This window comes from Fundulus heteroclitus, chromosome 4, assembly GCF_011125445.2.
Source record: "Fundulus heteroclitus isolate FHET01 chromosome 4, MU-UCD_Fhet_4.1, whole genome shotgun sequence".
In the NCBI taxonomy this organism is placed as follows: Eukaryota; Metazoa; Chordata; class Actinopteri; order Cyprinodontiformes; family Fundulidae; genus Fundulus; species Fundulus heteroclitus.
Window position 1 is genome coordinate 2,253,632 of NC_046364.1, and position 25,856 is coordinate 2,279,487.

The 25,856-nt window shown below is 48.5% G+C and overlaps 1 protein-coding gene across 6 annotated transcripts in view; it reads right to left on the reverse strand.

Moving 5' to 3' along the window:
- The window catches only part of LOC105937697 (golgin subfamily B member 1), a 49,642-nt gene that overhangs the window by 6,604 nt on the left and 17,182 nt on the right, over window positions 1-25,856 (reverse strand). For 2 of the 6 annotated variants that reach the window (XM_036135853.1, XM_036135852.1), the window contains exons 15-22: window positions 24,003-24,154; window positions 21,263-21,386; window positions 19,699-19,832; window positions 19,537-19,584; window positions 16,830-16,939; window positions 14,160-14,328; window positions 13,975-14,079; window positions 679-11,037 (exon numbers count right to left, since the gene is read on the reverse strand). In XM_036135853.1, the coding sequence (XP_035991746.1) occupies window positions 679-11,037; window positions 13,975-14,079; window positions 14,160-14,328; window positions 16,830-16,939; window positions 19,537-19,584; window positions 19,699-19,832; window positions 21,263-21,386; window positions 24,003-24,154 (11,201 nt within the window). The remainder of the gene's footprint in view (window positions 1-678; window positions 11,038-13,974; window positions 14,080-14,159; window positions 14,329-16,829; window positions 16,940-19,536; window positions 19,585-19,698; window positions 19,833-21,262; window positions 21,387-24,002; window positions 24,155-25,856) is intronic. The other 4 variants (XM_036135855.1, XM_036135854.1, XM_036135856.1 and 1 more) reach the window with 4 other exon arrangements.

The window sequence follows — 25,856 nt, forward strand, 5'->3', positions numbered from 1 at the left end:
CAACAGAAAACAATCAGGCAACCTATAGGAAACAATCAGCCAATCAACAGAAAACAATCAGGCAACCAACAGAAAACAATCAGGCAACCTATAGGAAACAATCAGGCAACCTATAGGAAACAATCAGCCAATCAATAGAAAACAATCAGGCAACCTACAGAAAACAATCAGCAAATTAATAGAAAACAATCAGGCAACCAATAGAGAACTACCAGGCAACCAACAGAAAACAATCAGCCAATTAATAGAAAACAATCAGGCAACCAACAGAAAACAATCAGGCAACCAATAGAAAACAATCAGGCAACCAACCAACAGAAAACAATCAGCCAATTAATAGAAAACAATAGGGCAACCAATACAAAACTACCAGGCAACCAACAGAAAACAATCAGCCAATCAATAGAAAACAATCAGGCAACCAAAAGAAAACAATCAGCCAACCAATAGAAAACAATCAGCCAATTAATAGAAAACAATCAGCCAACCAATAGAAAACAATCAGCCAACCAATAGAAAACAATCAGCCAACCAATAGAAAACAGCCAATTATTAGAAAACCAGCAAACCAACAACCAACCAAAAGAAAAAGATAAAATCAGCCAACCAACAGGATAAAACGAACTAACTGCTTAACAGTCAACCAGCAGCCCACATCAAGATGGCGACTCCACTTACCAGCCCATCATTCTCATCCTCCAAGGCCTTTTCTTTTTCCGTGTCAGGGGTCAGAACCCTCCCTGGACCCGAGCCCTGGCTGGACCCGGCCACCCCTCTGGCACAGGCCAGCTCGTCCATCAGCCTGTCGCGGTCGTTTTGCAGGCTGGCCATGGATCTGGAGAAGGCAGACATCTGCCTGCTGTAGGCGCCGTTTTCCAGAGCCAGCCGTTTCAGCTCTCGCTCCTTCTCTGACAAGGCCTTGGAGAGCTCGTCCAGCAACCTGCTCAGCTCCCCGTGTGCCTCTCTGCTCTCCACGGCTTTTAGCTTGAGCAGGAGGACGTCTCTCTCTTTAGCGAATCCGGCCAGCTCTGAGGACGCGTCCTGCAGACTGCGCTCCACCTTGTTCAAGGCTGCCTGACTGAGCCGCAGTTCTTCGTCGTACCTGTTCCTGAGCGTCTTGAAGTCCTCGATGAGCTGGTCGCGGTCGTTCTGCAGAGCGGCCATGGCTCCGCCCAGAGATTCGTTCTGAGCCTTCACGTCTTTGCCGTGGGACCTTTCTTCGGCCAGCTGCTGCTCCAGATCTAGGAACTCCTTAGCGAGCACCACCACTCGTTGGTCCGCCGCCTCGCGCTCGGTTCTCATCAGCTCCACCTCCCGCTCCATGGCGTCCAGCTCAGCGTTATATTTATCCTCTGCCTCTGCCAGCTTCCTGTCCGTCTCACTCTCCAGCTGCTGCATTCTGCTCCTGAGCTCATCCATCGCCGCTCTCTGGGAGAGGAGCTTCTGCTGGAGCTGGTTACAGTCGGACGCCTTGGCCGCCACGGCGTCCTGTAAACTGGCGATGACCCTGCCCTCATCGGTCGTCTCTCTCTCCGCTTCCAGCCTGGAGACCTTCGCCTTAAGTTCAGCATTCTCCATCAGAACCGCCCGGCTCTCTTCTCGTTTCTCCTGGAGCTCCAGCTGGGAATCCCTGAGCAGCTTTTCAGCCGCGGCGTTCTGGGTCTCCAGGCTCTTGATCACATCCTGCTGCTTGTGAAGCAGAACCTTCACCTGGTTGTCCTTGAGGGACAGCACCTGGTTCAGATCCTCCCTGTAGCGCACCAGCTGAGCCCTGAGCATGGCGTTCTCAGAGTTCAGATCGTCCATCTGATGTAACAACTTCCTGATCTCGTGCTTAAAGCCCTTGCTCGCACCGCCCTCGCCGAACGAGGCGCCTTCGTTGTCCTTGGAGCCGAGCCGAGACTTCGCCTCCAGTTCTCTGTATTCGGACGTCAGCCGCTCGTGTTCGCTCTGCAGGGAGACCATCGAGTTCTTCAGCGACTCCGTCCTGGCCTCCATCTGCTGCTTCTCCTGGACCGATCTGCTCGCTTGAAATTCAAGACTTTTGAGCTTTGCCTGAAGCGCTCCGACCTCTTTGTCCAAGCGGTCCCGTTGGTACCGCGCAGACGTGAGCCTGTCCTCGTAAACCGACACCTGGCTGCGATGGTTAGCCTGGAGCTGCTCCAGATAGCCGGACATCTGGCCGTCTTTGCAGGACAGCAGGGAGGAGATCTCGGCGTCTTTGCCCTGAAGGAGCGTTCTCAGCTGAAGCGAAATGCCCAGCTGCTTCTCGAGGTCGGCTTGGGTTTTGTCCCGCTGGGTCTGCAGGAGCTGCAGCTGAGCTGCTGAGTCAGCGTTCAGCGCCTCCACCTGCTGAAGGCGAGGCTGCAGCCGGGAGACCTCCTCCTCCCTGTCGGCGAGCCGTTGGCTCAGATCCCTCCTCTCCCGCTCCAGGTTCTCCACTCGCCCCCTCAGATCCTCCACCTGAGCCGCCATGAGCTCCGAGCTCTCGCTCAGCTCGGCGTTGGTCGCGCCGACGATGAACATCTGACGCTGGTGGGCGGCGGCGGCTACCGAGTACTCGTTCAGCGTCCTCTCCAGCCTTAACTTGGCCACCCGGAGCTCGCTCAGCTCCTTGTCCTTCCCGCGGAGCTCCTCCCGGAGCCTCGCCGTGGCCGAGCCTTGCTCCTGCAGCTGGGCGTCTTTCTGGCGGAGGCTCTTCTGGTACGAGTCGTCCCAGAGCCGGGAGGCGTCGGCCCCGTGCGGCGTGGAGGTCAGAGCGCAGAGCTTGGCTTCGCTGCTCTCAGCCGCTCTCGTCAGAGCGCCGATCTGCAGATCTTTAGAGTCCAGCTGCTGGAGGAGCTCATCCACCCGCCGGCTCTCCTCCTCCCGCAGGCCGCTCAGCTCCTCCAGCTGTCGCTGCAGCTGGTCGTGCATGAAGGAGCGCCTTCGGGTTTCTTCGGCATCTCGCGACGCTTTTGTCTCCTCCAGCTGTTTATTGTTGCGGGACGCTTGGAGAGCCAGCCGGTCCCTCTCAGACTCGACACTGGAGGTCTTTTCCTCGGCCTCCCGGAGGAGCTTCCTGGCGCCCACCAGCTCGGACTCCAGGCGTTCGCTCCTCTCCTCAGACGCCGACGTCTTCTCCGAGTTCTTCTTCAGCTCCGTCTCCAAGCGCTCACAGGTGGACCGCGAGCTCTTCAGGGAGCTCTCCAGATCTAGGATCAGCTCTTGGTAGCGGATGCAGTTTTGCTGGAGCTGGTTTATCTCCTGGTGCTTCTCCTTCAGCAGCTCCTGCAGCTCCCTCTTCACGTTCTTGGAGCCCTCGCTGCCTCTCTGAACCGTCTTGAGCTTCTCCTCGAACTCGCGGACCAACTTGAGCTGCTCCTGCTCCTTTTCTCGGCGGACCCGCTCGCCCGCCTCCCCGCTCGCCGCCAGCTGAGCGGCCAGCTGGTCGCCGCGGCTCTGCAGGACCTTCACGGTCTCGGTCAGCTCGTCGATTCTCTCAGAGTTCTTGAGGATGACCGTTTCCAGATACTCGTTTTCGTTCTTCACCTTGTCCGAAGTCTCCTGGGTGCTCTCCAGCTCCTCCTGCAGCAGCGACTTGTCGTCCTCCAGGATCCTCACCTTCTCGCTCAGACTGATGGCCTCCTGGCGGTGCTTGTCCACGACGGCTCTCAGCTCCTGGATGGCCTCCTCCTTCCTGCCCAGCTCCTGCTCCAGGTCGCTCTGCGCTGCTTTCAGTCTTCCAGAGAGGTCGGCCTTCTCCTTTTCCAACATGCTGCTTACCTCCAGCTGTGCGCTCAGCTCGGCCTTCTGCGCTTCGATCTGAGCCGTCAGCGACTCGTTTAAACCGAGCGCTTCGTCAAGTTTTGCCTGCATGTCGTTTTCGTTTGACTCCAGGCGCTCCTGCTCCTCCAGAGAACGACTCGCTGCTTCCAGCTTTCCTGCCAGTCGGACGTTCTCTGCCTGAATCTCTGCGAGTTTCTCTCGGAGCTGGGAAACCTGCGCCTCCAGCTGGCGCACCTCCTCCTCCTCCTCCTGGTTCCCATCAAGCTCAGAGAGCCGCGTTCTAAGGTTCTGATTCTCTGCCTCCAGGTTCTCGACCTGTAGCATCCTCTCCTTGATTCTCTCCTTTTCCTCCTCCGCCTCCTGCGCTCGCCTCTCCAGGACCTCCCTCTGGCTCTCCTGCTCGTGTATCCTCCTCAGCGCCTCCTGCCGCTCTCTCCTGGCTCCCTCCAGCAGCTGCCTCATCTTGTCCATCTCGCTGCTGACGTTCTCGTAGGCCTGCAGCAGAGACTCGTACTCTTGCTTCAGCTCGGCGTGCTTGGACCTCCACCTGGAGAGCTCCTCGGTCTGGGAGTCTTTGAGCGACTCCAGCTGGCAGGAGAAGGCCTGCTTCTGCTGCGTGATGCTCTCGATGGTGAGCTTCAGGCTGCCGCAGGCCGCCGACAGGCTGCGGTTGTCGTTGAGGACGCGCTCCACCTCGGCGGCCAGCGCGTCGCGCTCCTTGGCGGCCGACGACGCGGAGCCTTCCAGGTCCGCGTTCTGCCGCGTTAACCTGGACGCCGTCGCCTTCAGCTCCGAGCGCTCGGCCTCCGTCGCCTCCCGTCTGGCGCGCAGCTCCTCCGCCTCTTCCTTCAGCGAGGCGTTTTCCTTCATCAGCTCTTTCCTGGAAAGCAAAGCGGCTTGGAGTTTCCTGGTCAGCAGCTTGGCCTGGTTGTCCAGGTCGTTCATCTTGACGTTGTCCTCCTGGGCCCTCTGAAGCCCCTCGGCTTCGGTTTTCATCTTTTCAACCGCGGCTTCGTGCGTTTTAACTCGCTGCAGCACCTGGAGCTCCAGCGAGGCGATCAGTTGGTCTTTTTCTGAAAGCTGACCCTGATACGCCGACAATGCGTCGTCTTTCTCCTTCAGTGTCGCCTCGTAGTTCTCCGCACAGCGGCAGGAAGACGCGTCGACGTTCTGCGGCTTCGCTGTGGGCGGTTCTGCTCTGTCCACGTTCCCTTTTTCTCGCTCCAACAAACCCACCTGCTGCTGGATTTCAGCCAAGTTCAGCCTCGCCTCCTCAGCTTCTCTGGCCAGAGCGTCTTTCTCTTGCTCGGTCTCGGTCAACGTCTTCTGCATCGTTGAATACTCGAAGGTTTTCTGGGACACCAAAGCGACTGCTTCATCGAGCTCTGCTCTCAGCTGTCTGCTTCGCTCCAAAGCTGCGTCCCTTTCTCTCGTCAACAGGTCGAGTTTTTCCTCGTTTGCACGCTCCTCTTCCTCCAGCCGTGCCTCTAAAGTGGCGGTTTTGTCCAACAGCGCCTGATTCTCCTGTCGGCCGGCCTGGGCTTTCTGCAGGTCGCTCTGCAGAGCTGCTGTTAAATCAGCGGCTCTGGCTTCCATCAGAGAGAAAGCCCGGTCTCTGTCGGCCACCTCGGCTGAAAGGCTCTCACACCTGGACTTCAGGGCTTCCAGCTGCGTTTGCAGAGCCAGCAGGGACGTCTCCTTCTCCTGGACGAGCCGTCGTAAAGAGCTCTCTTCGTCTAGTTGAGAGACGGAGGTTTGGCGGACCCGGTCCAGCTCGTCCGCCTGCAGCCGGTGCTGCTCTAGAAGAGCCTGGTGCTGGTCCGTCAGCTCAGACAGTTTCTTCTCCTTTTCTTGAGCTTTCTTCAGGGTTTCCTTGCGTGCCAGCAGTGCAGCCTGGGCCTTTCTCTGAAGCGTTGCCTTTTCCGCCCGCAGCTGATCCAGCTCCTTCTGCACGTCCGCAGCAGCGGAGGAAGATTCCTCCCTCGTTTGGTCTTTGCACGACTTGATCTCTTCCTGAAGCTCTTCTAGCTTCTGCGTCAGAAGGTTTCTGTCTCGGTCAAAGTCCTCCGCTCTGGACTGAAGCTGCTCGATTTCAGAGTTTTTCTCACTGACTTTTTGTAAAGCTTCCTTCAAGCACGCCTCTTTCTCCTTTAATGAGTCCTGCAACATTTGCTTTTCGGACTCCAGTTGCTCCACGGCTCTCTCACTCCCTGCTCTGTGTCCGAGCAGCTTCGCCTCAATAACAGAGATCTTTTCTTCGTACGTTTGCTTCATTTCGTCCAGCCTTTCCTGCAAAGCATCCGTTTTATTGTTCTCTCCTTCTTCTTTTTGCCTCTCGTACTCGTCGATCCTCCTCAGCAGATCTTTTCTCACCACCAGAGCAGCCTGGAGCTTCTTCTTCATGGCCTCCTTCTCTTTGCACGCGGCCGCCAGCTGCTTCTGCAGATGCTCGGCTTCCTGCGCCAGCCGCAGCCGCTCCGAGTTCTCCGTCTGGAGGCGTGAACGTTGCTCCTCCTGCCGGGCTCGCTCCAGGTCCTCCAGCCGCGCCGACAGGGAGCCGTTCTCCTCCACCAGCTTCAGCCTCTCGTTTGAGGCGGCCTGGATGAGCTGAGCGATGGAGGCGTCTTTCTCCTTCAGCTGCTGGCTGAGGGAGGAGAGCAGCTCCTTCTGCTGGCTGACCTGGAGGCTCACGCAGCTCAGCTGTTCGTCTCTGGCTCTCAGCTCGGCCTGCAGCCACGTGGATCTCTGCACCTCTGCGTGGAGCCGAGCCTCCAAACCGGCCACGCTGTCCTGCTCCTTCTCCTCGTTGCTCCTCTGGCTCTGCAGCCGTGCAGAACCTTCAGCCAGCTCCCTTTTCAAAGCGTCGATCTCAGCTTGATGGCTCTCCTGTACCTGCTTTATTAGGTCTTGCAGAGAGGACTTTGCTTCATTTACCGCAGCAGATCCATCCAATGGATCCCTTTCGGTGTCATTTCTCGCGACAATCTTCCGTAGCTCGTCTCCCACGGCCGCTAAGGACCGCTGGAGGCTCCGGTTCTCGTCCTCCTTCTCCTGGATGGAGGCTAAGACGCCCTCCAGCTGCAGCCGGGACGCCGACGCCTCCGACTCCTTCGCGCTCAGCTGGTGGGAACCCTGCAGGACGGCAGCCGCAGCCTCTGCCAGCCTCTCCTGCAAACCGTCTAGGTCTTCTTTCAAAGCACTAACTTTAACGTCTTTAGCTTTCATCTCAGCTCTGACGCCTTCCAGCTGCTCTGCCAGCAGACGCTTGTCCTGCTTCTCCCTGTCCAGGAGCGACAGCCACTCCTTCTCTGAGTCCTGCAGAATCTGCTCTACCTTTTGCACGTTCTCTTTTAACCCACACAGCTCTTCGTCTCTGGCACTAACCTCGGCTTGCAGGCTCCGCTTCTCCGCCGTCATTTCCTGCAGCTCCTGGCGGCGGCTCTGCTCCAGCGCCTCCTTCTCTGCCCGGACTCCTCCGGCCTCTCCCTGCAGCCTGCGGAGCTCCTCCTGGGACAGGCGCAGCGCCTCCTCCAGGCTCTGGATCTGGGAGAGCAGCTGCGCCGCCTGCTTGGCCTGGGCGCCGCACTGGTTGTTGATGGCGTGGAGAGCCATCTCCCTCTGCTCCAGGTTCTCGCTCAGCGCGCTCATCTGCTCCGCTACCTGAACGTGTTGGGACTTCAGTCGCTGTATCTCAACGGTCAGCTGGGTCACGCTCGCCTGACGGGACGCCAAGGCTTCGTCCTTCTCCCTGGAGAGGCTGGAGTTCAGGGCCTCACTTCTGTCCAGTCGCTCCCGCATCACCAGCGCCTCCTTCCTCAGAGCGTCCGCGGCGCTCCGTGCCGCCTCCTGCTCCTGGCTGGAAGCCCGAAGGTGCGCCGCCTCCTCTGTCCGCTCAGAGAGGAGCTTTCTCACAGCCTGCAGCTCCTCCAGGTTCCCAGCATACTTCTCCTGCAGGTTGTCGAAGGCGGAGCGCGTCTCCTCTGCAGACCTCCTCAGGACTTCGGACTCGGCGGACAGCACCTGAACGCGACTCTGCAGCTGCGACGCCGTCTCCGCGCTCTCCGCGAACTGAGCCCTGAAGAGCGAAGCCTCGTCCGCTCTCCTCTGGGCTTCCTCCGCGGCCTTGGCTCGCTCCAGAAGCGCGGCTTCTTTCTCCTCCAACGCCGTCCTGAGGCGCTCCGCCTCAGAGGCCTGGACCTGCGCGGAGCTGCTGAGCTTGGAGACGGACTCCTCCAGGTGGGAGACCCTCTCCTTGAGGCTCTTGCACTCGGCCTGTTTGGCTTGCAGACGGGAGCCGAGGTCCTGCGCGGCGGCGGCAGAGCGGCTCTGATGCTCCTCGTTCTCCGAGGTCAGATTCTCCACCTGACTTCTGAGTCTGGAGGCCGTCTCTTCCAGCTCCGACAGCCGCTGCTGCAAAGCGACGTTGTGATCTCTGCTCTGCTTCAGCTGCTGGGCGGCGGCCTCCAGGTTCTCCTGCTTCTCCCGGGCGGCTGAGCGGACCTCGCTGAGCTCGGCTCTCAGGCTGCCGACCAGCTGCCGGGACGCGGTCAGCTCGCTCGCCGTGTCCTGGAGCTCGGACTGCAGCCGGGCGTTCTGCTCGCCGAGGGCCCGCACGCCGTCCCTCAGGTCGGTGGCCTCCGCCGACGCTTTCTGCACCGACGCCTTCAGACTCCGGATCTCAGCCTCCATCCGCGCGGCGCTCTCGTTGGCGGCGCCCAGCTGAGCGCTCCGTCTCTGCAGCTCGTCTCTCTGGGCCAGCGAGTCGGCGCTGAGCTCCTGCGCCGCCCGCTCCCTCTGCTCCAGCTGCTGCCGGACCTCGGACGTCTCCCTCCTGAGCGACTCGGCTTCTTCCCGCAGCTTCAGAAGCTCCTCTTGGTGAACGGCGCACTCCTCTGCCTTCTGGGTCAGCGCCGAGTCCTTCTCCACCAGGGCCGACTTCAGAACCGAGCCCTGCTCCTGGAGCATGGCGACGGTGTCCTGAAGCGGCAGCAGCTGGTTCTGCCGGGCCTCCAGCTGGGCTCTCTGCTCAGACGTCGTCTCCTGTAAGCTCCGGAGCTGCTCCTCCTTCTCCTGCAGCGTTTTGGCCAGACGGGCACATTGGTCCGTCTTCTCCAGCAGACCCGCGGAGATGGACCGCTCGCTCTGCTCCAGGACCTTCTTCAGCTCCTGGTTCTCCTCGGTCAGGGCGCCGATTGTCCTCTGACGCTCGGAGACCTGCCGCTCCAGGCTGGAGGCTTTTTCCTGCAGAGAGTTTCTCTCGGCCGTCAGCTCAGAGACACGTCTGACGTTTTCTCCTAGCTCCTCCTGTAGTCGCCGGTTCTCCTCCGTCAGACCGGCGACCTGAGAGCGCAGCTCGGCGTTCAGCTCAGCGGACCCCTTCAGCTGCTCGGTCAGCTCAGAGAGCTCCTTCTCTTTGGATTCACAGGCGACGCGGAGCTCCTGCTTCTCCTCGCCGAGCGCCTGGAGGCGGGAATTTAAACGATCCAGCTCGGCTTTCCTCGTCTCCGCCTCGGACTCCAGCCTCCTGGCGTTCTCTCCACAGACGCTGATTTGGTCCTGCAGGGCCTTGACGGCCTGGTTCCTCTCCTCCAGCTCGTCCTTGTGGGTCCGACACGTCTCCCGCTGCCCGCTGAGCTGCCGCCTCAGCTCAGAAAGCTCCTCCTCCAGGGATTGGGCTTCGGCCCTCAACCGGGACTCGTCCTCTCTCTGGATCTGGATGTCCCTCCGTAGTTTGCAGCCTTCCTCCTCCTTCTGCTGCAGCAGCGTGTCCCTCTCCGTCACGGCCGACTTCAAGCTGGATTCCTGCTGTCGAAGCAGAGACAGCGTCTCTTCCAGCTTGGCCTGGAGGTCAGCGGCGGCGCGCTGCCTCTCCTCCACCTCCTCCTCCCTTTCCCTGAGCGTCTGCAGCAGACGGCTGCATTCGTTGGTCTTTGCCAGCAGCAGCTCTGAGCTGGAGTGCGTGCTTTGCTCCATGACTTGGTTTAAATCCTCCTTTTCTCTCTGTAGCCCCTGAATGACGCTGCTGCTCTCAGACAGCTGCGTCTCCAGCGCGGATACTTTGGCCTGAAGGGCGTCCCGCTGGGCTGCGACCTCTGAGACGCTCCTCGTCTGTTCGGTCACCTGCTGCAGGAGTCCGTCTCGCTGCTCCTGCAGGAGCTGAACTTGCTCCTCCAGGCTGCCATCGAGCTGAAGGGCAGACGCCAGCCGCTCACGGAGCTCGTCCAGCTGCCGTTCCTGAAGCTCCAGCCCTTCAAGTCGCACCTCCAGCTCTCGTTTTTGGGTTTCTGTGCTCTTCAGGAGCTGCTCCAGTTTGGAGACGCTCTCCGACTGGTTCTTCAGCTCCTTGCTCAGCCGCTCCTTCTCCGAGGCAAACGTCTGCCTCTCGTCTCTGACCCGCCGATCCGCCGTCTGCACCTGATCCTCCAGAGATCTTATGGCTTCCAGTTTCTCCTGCATCCCCTGTTTGATCTGCGCCTCGCTCTGCGTTTGCTCCTCTAATTTTCTGGCCAATCCCTGAACCTGAGCCAGAAGCTTGTTCTGCTCTTCTTTGAAGGATTTGAGCTGCGTCTCATGCTCCTCTCCCTGATCCTTCAGCTCCTGCCGCAGCTTTTCGCTGCTCTTGCTTTCGTCCTGAAGCTGCAGGACCTTTGCTTCCGACTCCTGGAGCTTCTGGGCTGAACGCGTCAGCTGGTCCTTCAGGGAGGAGATGAGCGTTTCACATTCAGAGAGATGGTTCCTCTGACTGGCGGCGTGTTTCTGGATCTCCCCCCGGAGCTCCTGCATGGTCTTCTTGTCGCCTTCAGCCTGCTTCAGCAGGTGCTCCACCTCGCCGGCTTTAGCCTCTCGCTCCTCTTTGGTTCTCTGCAGCTCCGTCTCGGCGTCCCTCAGAGCGCCGACCAGCTCGGTGATTTTGCCGTTGAGGGTTTGCTGATCGGAGCTCTGGGAGTCTCTGATGACGGCAGCCTCCCGCTCAGCCTTCCTCAGAGCCTCCTCCACCTGGATCAGGCTCTCCTCCTTCAGTTTGACCTCCTGCTTCAAGGCGCCGACCTGCTCGGCGTACTCCGCCATGTTGCCGGCCAGGCTGGCCATCTCTCTGTCCTTCTCCAGCAGGACGTCCTTCAGACTGTCGATTTCCCGCTCGCAGCTCTGCAGGTCGTGGATGAGCTGCGCCCGCTCCTCCAGGTGAGCGCTGTTCAGCTTGTCCAGCTCCTCGCTGCTCTGGTCCAGCTCTGCCTGGAGCCGTTCTATGGTGACCTCCTGCTTTTGTGCCTGCAGATAACGAAAATGAAAATCAATCAATGAATTAGGGCTGGGCGATAAATCGATTTAATCGATTAATTCGAATTTACAATTCTTTAAGATTTCATTTTTGGAAAATCTGGATTTTATTTTGCCAATACACTCATTGGGTTTCCATGAAGAGAACAGCATGTGATGCTGAATATATGTTTAGGCAAAATTATTGTCAAAATATTGTTAAGTAGAAACTTTTTTTACCATAATACGAGGTACTTCATTTACTTATTTACTTTTTTTTTTAACTTAGTTTGAAGTTCACAAGTGCAGTAAAGCCTGTTCTTAGCTCAATGTGTAATACCACTAGCAGCAAATGTTTTGTTATATTTTCATTGTTTATAATGGCACGGCTGCCATCTTGTTTTACAGCTTGTTTTTAGTTGCACTTTGAATTCAGGTCAACTCCCTGATGAAATGCTTGACATAAAGGCAAGGTTTTAAAATAATTTCTTTCATTTCTTTTTATGAAACAAAAAGGAGGAAAAAAATCGATTATTCGGATTTGGTATGATAAAATCTGAGATTTATTTTTTAATACATATCGCCCAGCCCTACAATGAATTAGATTATTTTCGACTGTTGACAGCCCTAGAAATTATCTGTAAAAAGCCTTAAAGGTGCATAGCCACGTTATTTGACTCTTTATTCGTTAGCAGCTCACAATGGATGCATACCAAGTTTTTTATGAAAGATTATGAACTTAAAGATTATTAAGTATTAGTTGTTATTTTGGTGTTTTACGCTTTGTTTTTGCTCAGTTTGTTAGTAAATAAAACCTTTCGTGTTTATTTACGATTTTAACAGAAGTACGTACCGCTCATGCCCAGCAGGGGATAAAACAAGGAAGCGGCTAACAGCTGTTAGCATCTCCCAGCAAAACAATGATAAAAAAGGTTCAAGATCCAGTGTAAAAAAAACTCTATATAATATGATTCCAAGATGGAAAAGCCTGGAATGTCTCTGTGAATCCAGTCTGAACGTTGGTGTTCAGTGAAGCAGACGCTAAACCTGCCGAGGCTCAGATGTGACGCAGAGCTGACTGACGTGAGGCTCTTAAAGCTGCTTTAGATTGTTTATTTGATTAATAACGTTGGTCTTCAATCACGGCGAGCTGCTGCTTTACTGTGAGGCGTTGCAGAGAGTCCAACATTATTCAGTAGTAATTTATTGATTTATTTGTCACTGTATGGTAGTTCTGCGGTGCTGCCTGTAGATGGCAGCACGTCTGTTTATATCGGCTCATCGCGCCCATTGCTGGGTTCTATTTAGGCACGAAGAGGACCATAAAACATCAGGATGGAAGCTTGCTGTATATAACCCTATTTTATCATGATCAAACCGTTTTTTTTTTTGTTTTTTTTCTAAGCATATAACGTGGCTATATATTTTGAATTAAATGCATCCTTTAAGGCCATTGCATAATTTTATGTTTTTATCTTAAACTAATTTATTTAGTGGGGAGAAACATCCTGACTGACACAGCAAAAACCATGAGATGCAACAAAAGCAGTTTTTTGTAAAGACTTTACATTTGTAAGATGGTCACTGTGCCGGAAACTTTAGTTAATAACTCATAATTTGCTGTTTTTTTGGAACATAAACATCATGCATCATGTCATCTCTAAACAGGAAACCTGGAGGGGCGAGCTGAAGAGGACCATCTCAGATCCATCTCGCTATGCTCCAACCTTCTGATTTTACAGAGGAGACCAAGTCCTGGTGGAAAATTGTGCAAACCATGACCAGCCAACGGCCATTTCTTCCCACTAAACAGAGGTATTAAAGTTAAAGGCTTGGTCAACTTCCCTGCAGCAGGGAAAGATTATTTCATTTTCATTAGGGCTGTGAATAAAAATCGATATAAAGATTAATATTGATGTTTTTAAAAACGATTTAATATCAATATACCTCCCAACCCCTAGGGGGCGTTATCACAGCGTGACATTACCGTTCACAGCGAGGAAGAGCAATAGTCGTATTTGCATAATGGCTGATTTTTGGTTTCTGTGATACGTTAAATGCTTTGAACCAAACGCACTTTATTTTCCTGTTAATATGTCAGTGTTCAATAAATTTAACATAAATATCATATTTGACTGGTTTTGATGATTGAATGACTTTGAGCATTAATTTGAAAGTAATAAATATTGATATTAGAGTCAAATCAAGCTGAGCGATGTGGAGGATCGTATCGAATCGGCTCCTCCTAGAGGATACCCAGCCCTGATTTTCACGCCGTTTAAACCACTGAGCTATATAATACCCTGGAGTGCTGATTTTGCAGAAAAACTGAAGTCACTGGCCGCCATCTTGCTACTCCCTACTCTCACGGAATCCCATAGGATTTGGTTGCAACAACAAGCAGTTTTCTGGCTGAGTGAAAACGTTTCACAGGTAATTCTACAGTCAGTGGATGTACTAACACTATCAACTACTGAAATATTTTACATGTTATTCATATTAAATATATATATATATGTATATATAAGTATGTGTTTATGTATATATGTATATATATGTATACACATATGTAAATATGTTTTTGTATATTGTTATTTATATATTTAAAAATGTTAAATACATATATTTAAATTAATAAAATGCAAAATATTTCAGCACATGACTTTCTCAGTACTTGATAGTTTTAGTACATAACATAAAAGTATATGGCATTTGACATTTTAAAAGTCTTAAGCCCCCCTGAACATGAGAAAATCCTCGTTATTCGATGCTGTAGCGCACATATTCCCTAGTTACTGGGGGGAAATAGGGAGTACCAATATGGCGGCTGGTGGCTTCACAGCGACTCGTTCAAACAGCGGGCGATTAGCACTCCAGTGTATTATATAGCTCAGTGGTTTAAACATCTAAATCAGGGGACACAGATGTTGGGGTCTGCTGGGGACGCACCTTCTCCTTCAGCACGCTCTGCTTCTGCAGCAGGTCTGCAGCTTCACTTTTCAGCTCCGAGCACTGCTTCTCTGCGCTGCTGCATCTCCTGGTCACGTCTTCCAGCTGCAGACACAAACATGAACGCTGAAGGCTAAGAAGGAGCCGCGGTTTCTGACGAGGACGGCAGAGCGCCCGGCTCTTACGCTGTGCTCGGTCTGGAGGAGCTTGTCGGACAGCTCTTTGACCTGGACCTCCTGCTGACTCAGCGTTTCTCTCAGGCTGTCGATCAGCTCCAGCTTCTCAGACGTCTTGGCCAGCGTGGTCTCCTTCTCGATGAGGGAGCTCTCCAGGCTCTCCTGGGTGTCCGTCAGCCTGCAGAGGAAAGCCAGACCAGACATTTTTCATGGTCACCATTTTCTGCTGCTAGTAGGGCTGAACAATTAATCGCATTTTCAATATAATTGCGATTTAAAAAAAACGCAATTTCCAAATCGCAGAGGTCTGCAATTTTTGGCTATGTAACAATTAGGGAATTAGACACGTCCATTAGGTGTCGGTAATATGCTTAAAGTGGGTTTGCCTCCACATTGAAGGGAAGACAGTTGCAGCAGTGAGATAATCTAATTTTATTACTTGTTTTAGAGTTTATATAATCATATATAGCATTAAGTACAGGTCAATCAGTTTAATACATAGACTTGCTTGTTGGTTGCACTTTATGTTCAACAAGGATTGATGTCCAAATCAACTAAAAGCTGTTCTCTTGAACAATATTCTGATTAATAGAAACATTAAAAGTTCTTGTTTTAAATAGTCCTTGTTTACAAACATATTTATTTAGATGCCATTTTTGTTGCTTGTGGTTAATGCAGAGAAAAGTCAAAACTGCAATTTTGGTTGAAATATATTGTAGTCAGAACGCAATCATTTCTGCTCTGAGTTTAGATGCTGCGGGTCTTTTAGCAACTAATCTGCACAGCGAGGAAACAAATTGATTTGTTGTTTGTATATATTTAAAAAGACATGATAAATTAAACTGGGGGGGGGGGGGGGGGGAAATCGCATTAAATCGCAATATTAAGAAAGAAAATCACAATTAGATTATTTTCCAAAATCGTTCAGCCCTAGCAGCTAAATGATGTGGATTAATGACATTAACGGTTAAAACGTATCACAAAGGGAAGCCATGAAGTCAAACCTTTCCAGACGTCCGAACAACTTTAGAGATTATTGGTGGAAAAAACAACATAAAACCTGAAGAACCCCAGAACCGCTGGAGTAGTTATTGTTTCTAAATACTTTCTCCCTCCTTACATGAAGCCAGAAGGTGGCGACTCCGACCTGATTCGCCCTTAAATCACAAAAGTCCTCTATCTGATGTAATGAGGAGTGAAAGGAAGGGAGCTTGATTATTAGCCACAGACCAATTATCACTAATTGCTATGGCAACCAGGTTGTAGCACACACAACATAAATACTCACTGTGTTTATCTTAATAACCAACAAAGAGATGCATTCTTTTTTTTTTAGTTTGAAAGGAGTTTTCTCCTCACAATCGCTCCCTAAAAACGGATCCGACTGGATCTGCTGTCAGTTTGAAAGAAAGGAAGAGCGAGAAGGAAAGAATCAACGCTAATCTAGTTTTGTATGTTTTTTTTTTAAGTTTGTTCCTTCCCTTCAGTTTAATCTTTAGGAAACAGGAGACTTAAAGAATGATTTTTATCCCCTATTCATTTTCTCCCAATGCTCTAATTAAACGTTTTAAAGAAGACAGAATATTATTTTCTTCTCATTGGTTAAAGAAACTTTGGTGACTGTTGTAAATTGCAGGGATTTCTGCAGTTTTTTTTTTTTTTTTGCTAGAAATTAAATCTGTGGGCCAAAATAAGCTTTTTCAGTCCCAGTTATTCCATAATTTAGTTAATTAGGTATTTGTTTTATTGCTGCTGAACAACATCAGTCTTTTTAAATGGCCTCTGGGCTGCTTCTGGTCTCAAACGACAAAACTTTACCCATTAAAGTGTTTTCAGAGTATAACAGGCTTTTTTGTGAGATGCCATAGAAAGGGCTGGAGTAATAGTTTTTTCTTCCGGCTGTATGCAGCATAGAGTACCGCATCGCTGCCCCTCCTCTACTTGTTGCTGCACACTGCCAGTCATCTGGATGATTCCCATCGTCAGGTTTAATCTACAGGAGCTTCGATCCTCTCTCTTATCCAGGTAACGCGGTTTTAAAATTGGCGGTACGGCGGAGAGCAAACAGCCTGCACTGCAAAAACAGAACTAAAGTAAGTCAAATTCTCTTGAAATCATTGTATTTTTCCTTGATTAGAGCAGGTAAATAAGACTATTTGCCAATGGAATAATATTTTTGCACTTAAAATAGGAACAATTCATCTCCATCGTCTTATTTCAAGTGCAGGATGTCTAATTATGTTATTTTAGACATGTATTGTTCCAGTTTTAAGCGCAAAAATCTCATTCTATTGGCAAATCGTCTTATCTACCTGCTCGAATCAAGGAAAAATACACTCATTTCAAGACATTTTTACTTATTTTTAGTTCCCTTTTTGCAACAACGAGGCAATGCTGGACCTTGTTAGACTCCCAGGAGCAGAACAACAATTTCTCAGCAGGATAAACACGTTTACTTAAACAATTAGGCTAAAATTACAGGTTCATTTTGATTTTGCATCAGTCTAAAAAAGAAAAAAAATAATAGATAAGAACATTATAGATGGTATACTACAGCTATATCATGTTGAACCTGCTTAAAATCTCATTATGCGTCTTTACTGTGAAGCTGCCATTTTTACTCGATCTGTTCGCAGCCTTATGGAAAGCAGTTATGATACTTAATAGCAGGAAGCTCACCCTTTGAGCTGCTCGTTGAGGCTGTTAACCAGCAGCTGGTGCTTCTCAGCATCTCTGCTCTGCTGGCTTCTCACGCTGGCCAGCTGGTTCTGCAGCCTCTCCGTCTCGTTCTGCAGGGATGAAACGGTGGAGTTAAGCACAAACACCGGATCAAGATGTCGGCACGGCACACGCACCGAGACGACAGCAGCATTTCCGATAAAAAATATAAAGATGTTTGTGTTCACGAAGGCAGGAAAACTGGTCCTTAACGCTGAAGCGACTGATTTGGGCCAATAAGTTAAAACAGGGGATCAGGGGCCAGAATACCAGGTGCCTTCAGGAGGATCTCGTTCATTTTTAATCATTTTCTGAACCTTTAGAGGGAGAAACTTTCCTTTAACCTGCTGCCGTTTTGGAGAAACAAACTTATTTGCGAGTCTTTATCACTTTTACACTTTCTGAATCCAGATGATTCCGGTTCTTAGAATGAAAACGAAAACGTTCCTAATTGACCTGAAGCAGATTTTTTCTAGTCCCCGCATCGTTAGCTCCCGTCACACGAATGAAGGAGACTGAGCTAAAGGTTAATAAACAGACGGTTGACTCTAACGTCTGGATAATTACAGACGGCTCAGAAAGGAAGTTACAGGATCCCATAAAGCCCAAAAATATGGCGGATCACTGATCCGTATATAAATCTGGTCACATCTCCTGCACTTTGAGGCATTTAGTCCCATTAAAACCATGACCTTCAACGTATTTTACTGGGATTATAAGTGCCAGACCAACACAGTATATAATAATAATAATAATAATAATAATAATAATAATAATAATAATAATAATAATAATAATAATAATAATAATAATAATAATCGTAAAGTGGAAGGAGAAAGGTTCAAGGTTTCACAATTTAAATCTAAAAGTTGGACGTGGAGAGAGGACGGACCGCCAGCAGACCTGCCAGGACACGGACGTCCACCAACGCTGACAGCCTGGGAAAGAGGAGGACAAGGACAGGAGCAACCAGGAGGCCTGACGCAATTCTGCAGGGACTACAGAGACCAGTAAAGCCATGTAGGGGACAGAAAATACCTGCGGAAGAAGGTGGTCTGGTCAGATGACACCAAAAACTCAATTTTAAGGCCTTCTACAAACCGTCTGGTGGAAGAAAGCTAACGCTGCATGTCAGGCTGTGAAACACGGCGGAGGCAGAATCATGATGTGGGGATGCTCTTCCTTATCAGGGTTGATTAGCCTGGCCTGTCAGACTGATTTACACCGTATACCGGACATAAGCACAGTCTGGCTTATGTGTTGATGGATGGAGCCGAATCAGGAGAATCCTGTGAGTCAATCTCTGGAAAATCTGTTACACTGCAAAAAGGGAACTAAAAGTGAGTAAGATTTTCTTGAAATTAGTGTATGTGTCTGTGATTTAAGCAGGTAAATAAGATTATTTGCCAATATAATAAGAATTTTGCACTTATTGGGAACAAAATATCTCCATCGTCTTATTTCAAGTGCAGTATGTCTGATTATCTTATTTTAGGAGTAAAAATACTCCGTTCCATTGGCAGATCATCTTATTTACCTGCTCAGATCAAGGACAAATACACTAATTTCAAGAAGATCTTACTTACTTTTAGTTCAGTTTTTTGCAGTGCAGATGCTGCAGAAGCTCTGAGACTGAGGAGGAGGTTCACCTTCCAGCAGGAGAACCTCCATGAACATGCAGCCAGAGATATTATGGGATGGTTCAGAGCAGAGCAGAATTAAGGGCTAGAATGGCCTAGTCAAAGTCCAGACCTGATTCTACACTGCAAAAAGAGAACTAAAATAAGTAAAATATTCTTGAAATTAATGTATTTGCCCTTGATTTGAGCAGGTCAAAAAGGATTTTTTTGCGAATGGGATGAGTATTTTTACCCCTAAAACAAGATAATTAGATATACTGCACTTGGAATAAGATGACAGAGATGAATTGTTCCTACTTTAAGTGCAAAAATCTTATTCCATTGGCAAATAGTCATATTTACCTGCTCAAATCAAGGAAAAATAGTTTCATTTCAAGAAAGAATTTCTTATTTTTAGGTCTATTTTTGCAGTGTAACAGAGAATCAGAGTTTGAAAGGAAGAAAGGTGTGTAGATGTTCAAAGCTGGTAGAGAGAAACCCTGAGTGACCTGCAGCTGGACCTGCACTGAAAGGTTCTGCAAGGTTCTGAATCAGGGTCTGGGTACAACACCAGAACCTTTTCCCCCGTCCCCGTTACAATCTCTGTGTTGGTCCAGCACTTCCACTAAAATACTGTGAAGTTTGAGTCGCAACCTGACAAAACGTGGAAATGTTCCAGGGTACGAATACTCAGGGAAGGCTTTGTTATAATTAATAAGGATTAACCCTATAATTGCCTCAGAACTCATCAAACGCTGTAAATTTATCACGATACTGTATGGCCGGCCATCCTGATCTGCCATGAAGTTCCCGAGGCACCAGATAAACGTGGACTCCCTGAGAACCGCAGGTCAGGCGGCGAGGAGCAACGAGGGCCGGGTGAGCGGCGCGGCCCAATCCCAGCATGCTTAGCAAAGTTCAGGAACCGCAGCGTGACCCGGGTGGGTCCGACCACATGGGCGGGGTTAACCAAGCACGCCAACCACACCGTTAGCCACCACCGCCAGAGCTGCCCTCCGGCGCACACAAACACGAGCGACCCAACACACCTGGGAGAACCAACATGGCCGCTCTTCTTCACCTACATCAAACGTCACCTGTGTTAGAAGGGTTTATGGGGGGGGAAACATGCAGTTCACTCATCATTTCACCGGGTCACTCATCAGCAGGAGGTGTTGTTAAAAGCCAGCCCTGCGGCGCCAGGCGCGTACCTGCAGCGCCTCGATCCGGGCCTGCAGCTGCAGCCGGTCCTCCAGGTCCTGGCAGCGCTCCTCCAGGCTGAGGATCTGCTCCTGCAGCTGGTTCCTCTCCAGCTCCAGCTCCTCCACCACCGAGCGCAGGCCGTCTGGAAGCACCGGGAGGCGCCGTTAGAGTCGGGAACTTTTTATTTTCAAAGCTCATTAATCAATGCTTCATAATTATTCAATCAAATCATATTTTACTAAATTATTGCATCCACTCTAACATTTCTGCCCCTTAAGTTTTCTTTTTCCACACTGCAAAAGGGAAACTATAAAGTACAATTTTCTTAAAATGTGTGTATTTGTCCTTAATTTGATCAGGTAAATAAAATTTTCTGCAAAAGGAACGAGTATTTTGATCCCTTAAATAAAATAATTAGGTATACTGCACTTGAAATAAGATGATTTAGATGAATTGTTCCCATTTTAAGTGCAATAATCTCATACCTGCTCAAATCTAGGACTCATTTTAAGAAGATTTTACTTTCCTTTTTGCAGTGGCACAGATTTTATTTTACCAATATGTGTTTTTTTTTTCAAAGTTATAACCAAACATTTTCCAAACTCAAATCCTTAAGAGTAGCTCAACATGAACATCTGCTAAGGAATATCAACACCATGAGATAAATAATAAACTTTTATTTGCACTTAAGAAAATAATATTTAAGTTAATAAAACAAAATTAACATCAGCTTTATATTTAAAAACTAAAAAAATCCAGTACTTTATGAACATTTTCTATAATCTGCCCATTCACTGCAAAAGGGGAACTAAAAGTAAGTAAAATGTTCTTGAAATTAGTGTATTTGTCCTTGATGTGAGCAGGTAAATAAGATTTCTGCACTTTAAATAAGATTTTAAGTGCAGTATATCTAATTATTTTATTATTTATTTGTTTTAGGGGGTTAAAATATTAATTCCATTGGAAGATCATATTATTTACCTGCTCGAATCAGGGACAAATACAATGATTTCAAGACAATTTTACTTACTTTTGGTTCCCTTTTTGCAGTGTTGGCGATAAAAGACTGATGCAGCTTCTGGTTGCATGAGCAAAACAAACTCCCAAGCAGGTTGAGGAGAAATGGGAAATACATAAAAAACCAGGAGGTGATCGTGCAAACGGTTAAAACACCAAACTTACCACCGACGGCCGACATCTTTCCACCCACATTCAGAACCATCTGAGTCTGACGGAGAGCTCCAAGGAGGCACACAAACAAACACTAGCCAGCTCAACCAGCATGCACGTGTCAGAAAAACAAAAAAAAAACGTAAAAAAATAAATAAAAAAAAGACGAACGCAGCGCGGCTCAGATGACCGCGCCAATAAACCAAAAAAAAAAACACACAATGACCAGAGATCCCCGATGTTTCTGCCAGGCCAGACGGGGAACAAACAGCCAATAATCCAACACTGTGTCATGGAGAAGAAAATAAAACACAGAAGCCAAAGAAAACTGAAGTTTCCCCCAAAGTAATGTGCAGGTGACTCAGTGCATGCCGGCCGAGGACTGCCTAGCGGCTCTCACACCTGGGTCGGGGGTACTGTACTCGGGCCACCAACCTCCCATGTTCTCTCCCTCCATCGGGGCGGTGCTGTCTGAGGGGCTCCGGGGGTCCTGGAAGGAGGCCTGTCCGTCAAACTCAAAATCCTCCTGCAAAGAGGAGAAAACAGACGTTTCACTCATGTAACGTCTTATGGGTCAGGGATGACAAAGTTACAGCTCATAACGCCTCCCTGTCTGCGTGTGGAATCACAGGAAAGTCCACGACTCCACCGATTAGAAGTTCATTACTTCAGAGTAATGTTGCTGCACTGCAAAAACTAAACTAAAAATAAGATTTTATTAAAATGAGTGTATTTGTCCTTGATTTAAGCAGGTAAATAAGACTCGGCCAATGGAATGAGTGTTTTGACCCTTAGGATAAGATAATTAGATCTACTGCACTTTAAATAAGATGTAGGAAATGAGCTGTTCCTATTGTAGGTGCAAAACTCTTATTCCATTGGCAGATCATTTTATTTTCCAGCTCAAATCAAGGATAAATACACTAACTTCAAGAAAATTGTAATTACTTTTAGTTCCCCTTTTGCAGTGTGGGGGGAGAAACTATAATCTAAAAGGTTCTCCTCTGAAACGGCGAAGCTGTTCCAGTTCTTTCTCACTTATTTATTTCAAACTGACCTCAGAGTCGTCGACATGCTGGACAGATTCCACAACGTTTCATTTTTATGAAACGAAATGAAACGTTGTCTAAAAGAACCCAAGTTCACCCGCAGACCTTGCTGAGCCTTGTGGAGGGATGTTGGTCCACTCTTCCTAACAGCTTAGCTTCAGTTCATTTACCGTATTGTTCGGACTATAAGGCGCACTTAGAATCCTTAAATCTTCTTAAAAATTTGATGGTGCGATTAATATGTGATTACTGACCGATTTAATGTGGTATAATATACATTTTAACAGATTTTTTAGAGTAAATACCACTTTGGTTAGCAAGGATGCCGCTCCACTTAGATATTAGGAGCATTACGGTACACTGCGTCACTTCCTGATAGGACCCCTGAGCTGTCTACCAGACTGCCTGACTGTAATGTCTAAACTAGAAGTGCATTCATGTAAGGCAGCCTGGAGTACGCGCTAGCAACAATAAACCTAGTAAGTTAATTCAATATAAAGTTTATTTTGGCCTTATGTTAGAAACAGGGCAGTGTAGTCCAGCTACTCTGTCCTCCTGACAGAGACGGATGGAGAGCTGTGGACGTGGAGGAGGGATATTAGATACTTGGGAAGAATATTTAATGTGGTTTACGGTCTGAAAAATACGGCAGGTTTAACACATTAATTTAACCGCGGCTCGCTTCAGCATTCCAAGCCTGGGCTTTGACTAGGCCATCACACCACATTTGCCTCTTCAGCCGTTCTGCTGTAGAGCAGCTGCTGTGTTTGAGGATCATTGTCCTGTAGACGAGCCAGTTTGGACCCCGGTTCAGATGAGATGTTCTCCTCCCACGAATCATCTTCCTCTCTGCAGGATGACAGACTTCAGGTAGTTTGGAGATGACCTTTAAACCCTTTCCCAGGTTGATTAGCAGAAACATTTTTAAAAAAAAAGGTTAAAAAATAAAACTGGAGCTGAAGACGTTTCACTTCCCATCCAGGAAAAACTTAAAAAACAGCGACAGGTTTGATTCCTGCCAAGTTTCTCTCCAGTTCACTCCTTCTTGTTGTTCTTCTTGTTTTTTTTTTTTTTATGGCGGTTGGCAAACAACTTTCAGGTGCATTACCGCCACCTTCTAGACTGGAGTATGGATCAGATGTAAAACCACTATAATCTTCCCATAATACCTGTTCTCCTTAGAAAATTAAAAATACTATTAAAAACTACATCCCCCGATGATCTTTGAAGCAAATTTCTAATATCTAACTTATTTTTATTCCTATTTAAATTTCTAATTAACTCCTCCCTTTCTCGAACATACTTACTACATTCTAAAAAAAAAAATGTTGAATTGTTTCCAATTTCCCACAATAACTACAGAAACCTGTATCATGTTTATTAATTATTTTAAGAGTACTGTTTAAACCTGTATGTCCAAACCTTAATCTAGATATAATATCTTCTTCTTTTTTATTCCTGCTACATTTCCTAAATTCTCCAACTTTTCTTTGGATGCTATAATAAAATCTGGCATTGCTTCCTTTATCCCACTGTTCCTGCCATTTATTCTTAATATACACTTTACTAATATTTTTAACCTCATTTTTACTCTCCAGTTCACTCCTCCATGCATGTGACCACAACATTCCTCCTGGGAGCCAGGCTAACGAGGAGCCTAACGAGCTCCAGGTGAATCTAAGCTCTAAGGAGGCCTGCAGGTCCATAAAGCTGGAACTCTTCACTACTGCAGACATTTTAAACTGAGAAAGCTTCCTGGATGGGAAGAGAAACATCTTCAGCTTTAGACTAGAAGTCGTTTAATTTTTAACCTTTTTTTGATTGATCATGAGAATCTTGACCAACATCGGCAGAAACAGTTGCTGAGGTCTTTCCGACTTGGAAAATCCAGCTTTAGCAGCAGTGCTCAGACTTATAATCAGTTAATCTGGTGGCTAATTTCCCTCCTAGAGTCCACAGCAGCAACACGGATGAACTTGGGTTTTCAAACACCGTTTCCACCTCGGTTTAATCTCTATTTAATAATTAGTGACTAATGGCTGTTTTATGTACACCTGAGGTCAGATAAAAACTCTAGAAGCGTTGGCGCCTACCTGCAGGCTGCGATGGGCCGGAGCTGCCAGCTTCTTGGCCCCGTGTCGGCCGAGCCCCCGAGCCTGAGCCAGCTCCTCCTCCAACTCCTGCTGCCGAGTGGCCAGTGCTGGATCGGAGCAGCCAGGAAAGAACCAGTCATCCTCAATCAGTTTTGTGCCACAGGGAAAAGGAGGAGGAGGGGGGGTTGGATTGGACTGAGGACGTGTTTGTGGATGGAGGTGAAAATTAAAGTGGACCGGACAGAAGTTCAGCATGGAGAAGCAAGAGAGTGTGGACCGGGCGAGAGAGATGGGGAGTTGGTGAGAAGATGTCGGTGGGTGTTGGCGGTGAAGAGCATAAAAACAAATATATATCTAGCAACACAGAAAACACTGAGCGAAAAGGAGTCAAGCTGGAGGAGAGATGAAGGGTTGAAGTGTGGGAACAAATCTGCATCTCTACGTCTTGCAGGTGGACCTGAGGGAAGACTTCAGAAACAGACATTCTGCTCAAAGCCATGCACACCTAATTTGCATAGCAGAGGGGGGAAAAAATGCATTCAAACATGTGGGAGACAGGAAGTACGAGTGGCAGCGGGAGGAAGAACTGAGCCCATCCTGATGAGTCGCGTTTAAAAGCCAACGCTTCGTCGCCCAAACATGAAATCTGGGGGGTTTCTTCTGGTTTGTAGTCATTTGGAAGCACAGGAGGCAAGCAGGGCGGCGTCCCCATGGGTTAGAACAGGAGACGTTCCCATCTGTTTTGTGCAGACAGGCTGCTTTAGGTGTATGGGGGGGGGGGCAGGTCTAAGCAGAGGGAGAGGCAGGGAGGGAGGAAAGGGTTCAGTGTGTTCAGCAGTGATCAGTGTCTGTGCACAACAAGCAAGGTTAGGAAGAGACAGAGAGTGGAACAGAAGCCCCGGGAATCGGTTGTGGATTTCTGCTAAAAAAAGGAGCAGAGCAGAGACGGCCTGCACCCATCCTACCAGGCGGGGTTAGAAAGGGTGGAAAATAACCTCGGTATATGTGCGAAAACATAGGGCTGAACGATTTTGGAAAATAATCTAATTGCGATTTTTTTTTTCTTAAAATTGCGATTTAATGCGGGTTTTTTTCCAGTTTAATTTATCATGTCTTTTTAAACATATACAAACAACAAATCAATTTGTTTCCTCGCTGTGCAGATTAGTTGCTAAAAGACCCGCAGCATCTAAACTCGGAGCAGTAATGATTGCGTTCTGCCTACAATATATTTCAACCAAAATTGCAATTTTGACTTTTCTCTGCATTAACCACAAGCAACAAAAATGGCCTCTAGATAAAGATGTTTGTAAACAAGGACTGTTTAAAACAAGAACTTTTAATGTTTCTATTATTCAGAATATTATTCAAGAGAACAGCTTTTAGTTTAATTGGACATCAATCCTTGTTGAACATAAAGTGCAACCAACAAACAAGTCTATGTATTAAACTTATTGACCTGTACTTAATGCTATGTATAATTATATAAACTCTAAAACAAGTAATACAATAAGATTATCTCACTGCTGCAACTGTCTTCCCTTCCATGTGGAGGCAAACCCACTTTAAGCATTTTACCGACACCTAATGGACGCGTCTAATTCCCTAATTGTTACATAGCCAAAAATTGCAGACTCTGCGATTTGGAAATTGCGTTTTTTTAAATCGCGATTATATTGAAAATGCAATTAATTGTTCAGCCCTACGAAAACATTCCCAATCAAACTCTTAAAGAGGACGCTCTGACGTTTTATGATTGATTAAAAACACACAAAACAACATGACATCCAGGTCAACAGCTATTTTATGTGACAGAGCAACACAAAGTGACTCAAATTTGTGTCCAGTGGAGAG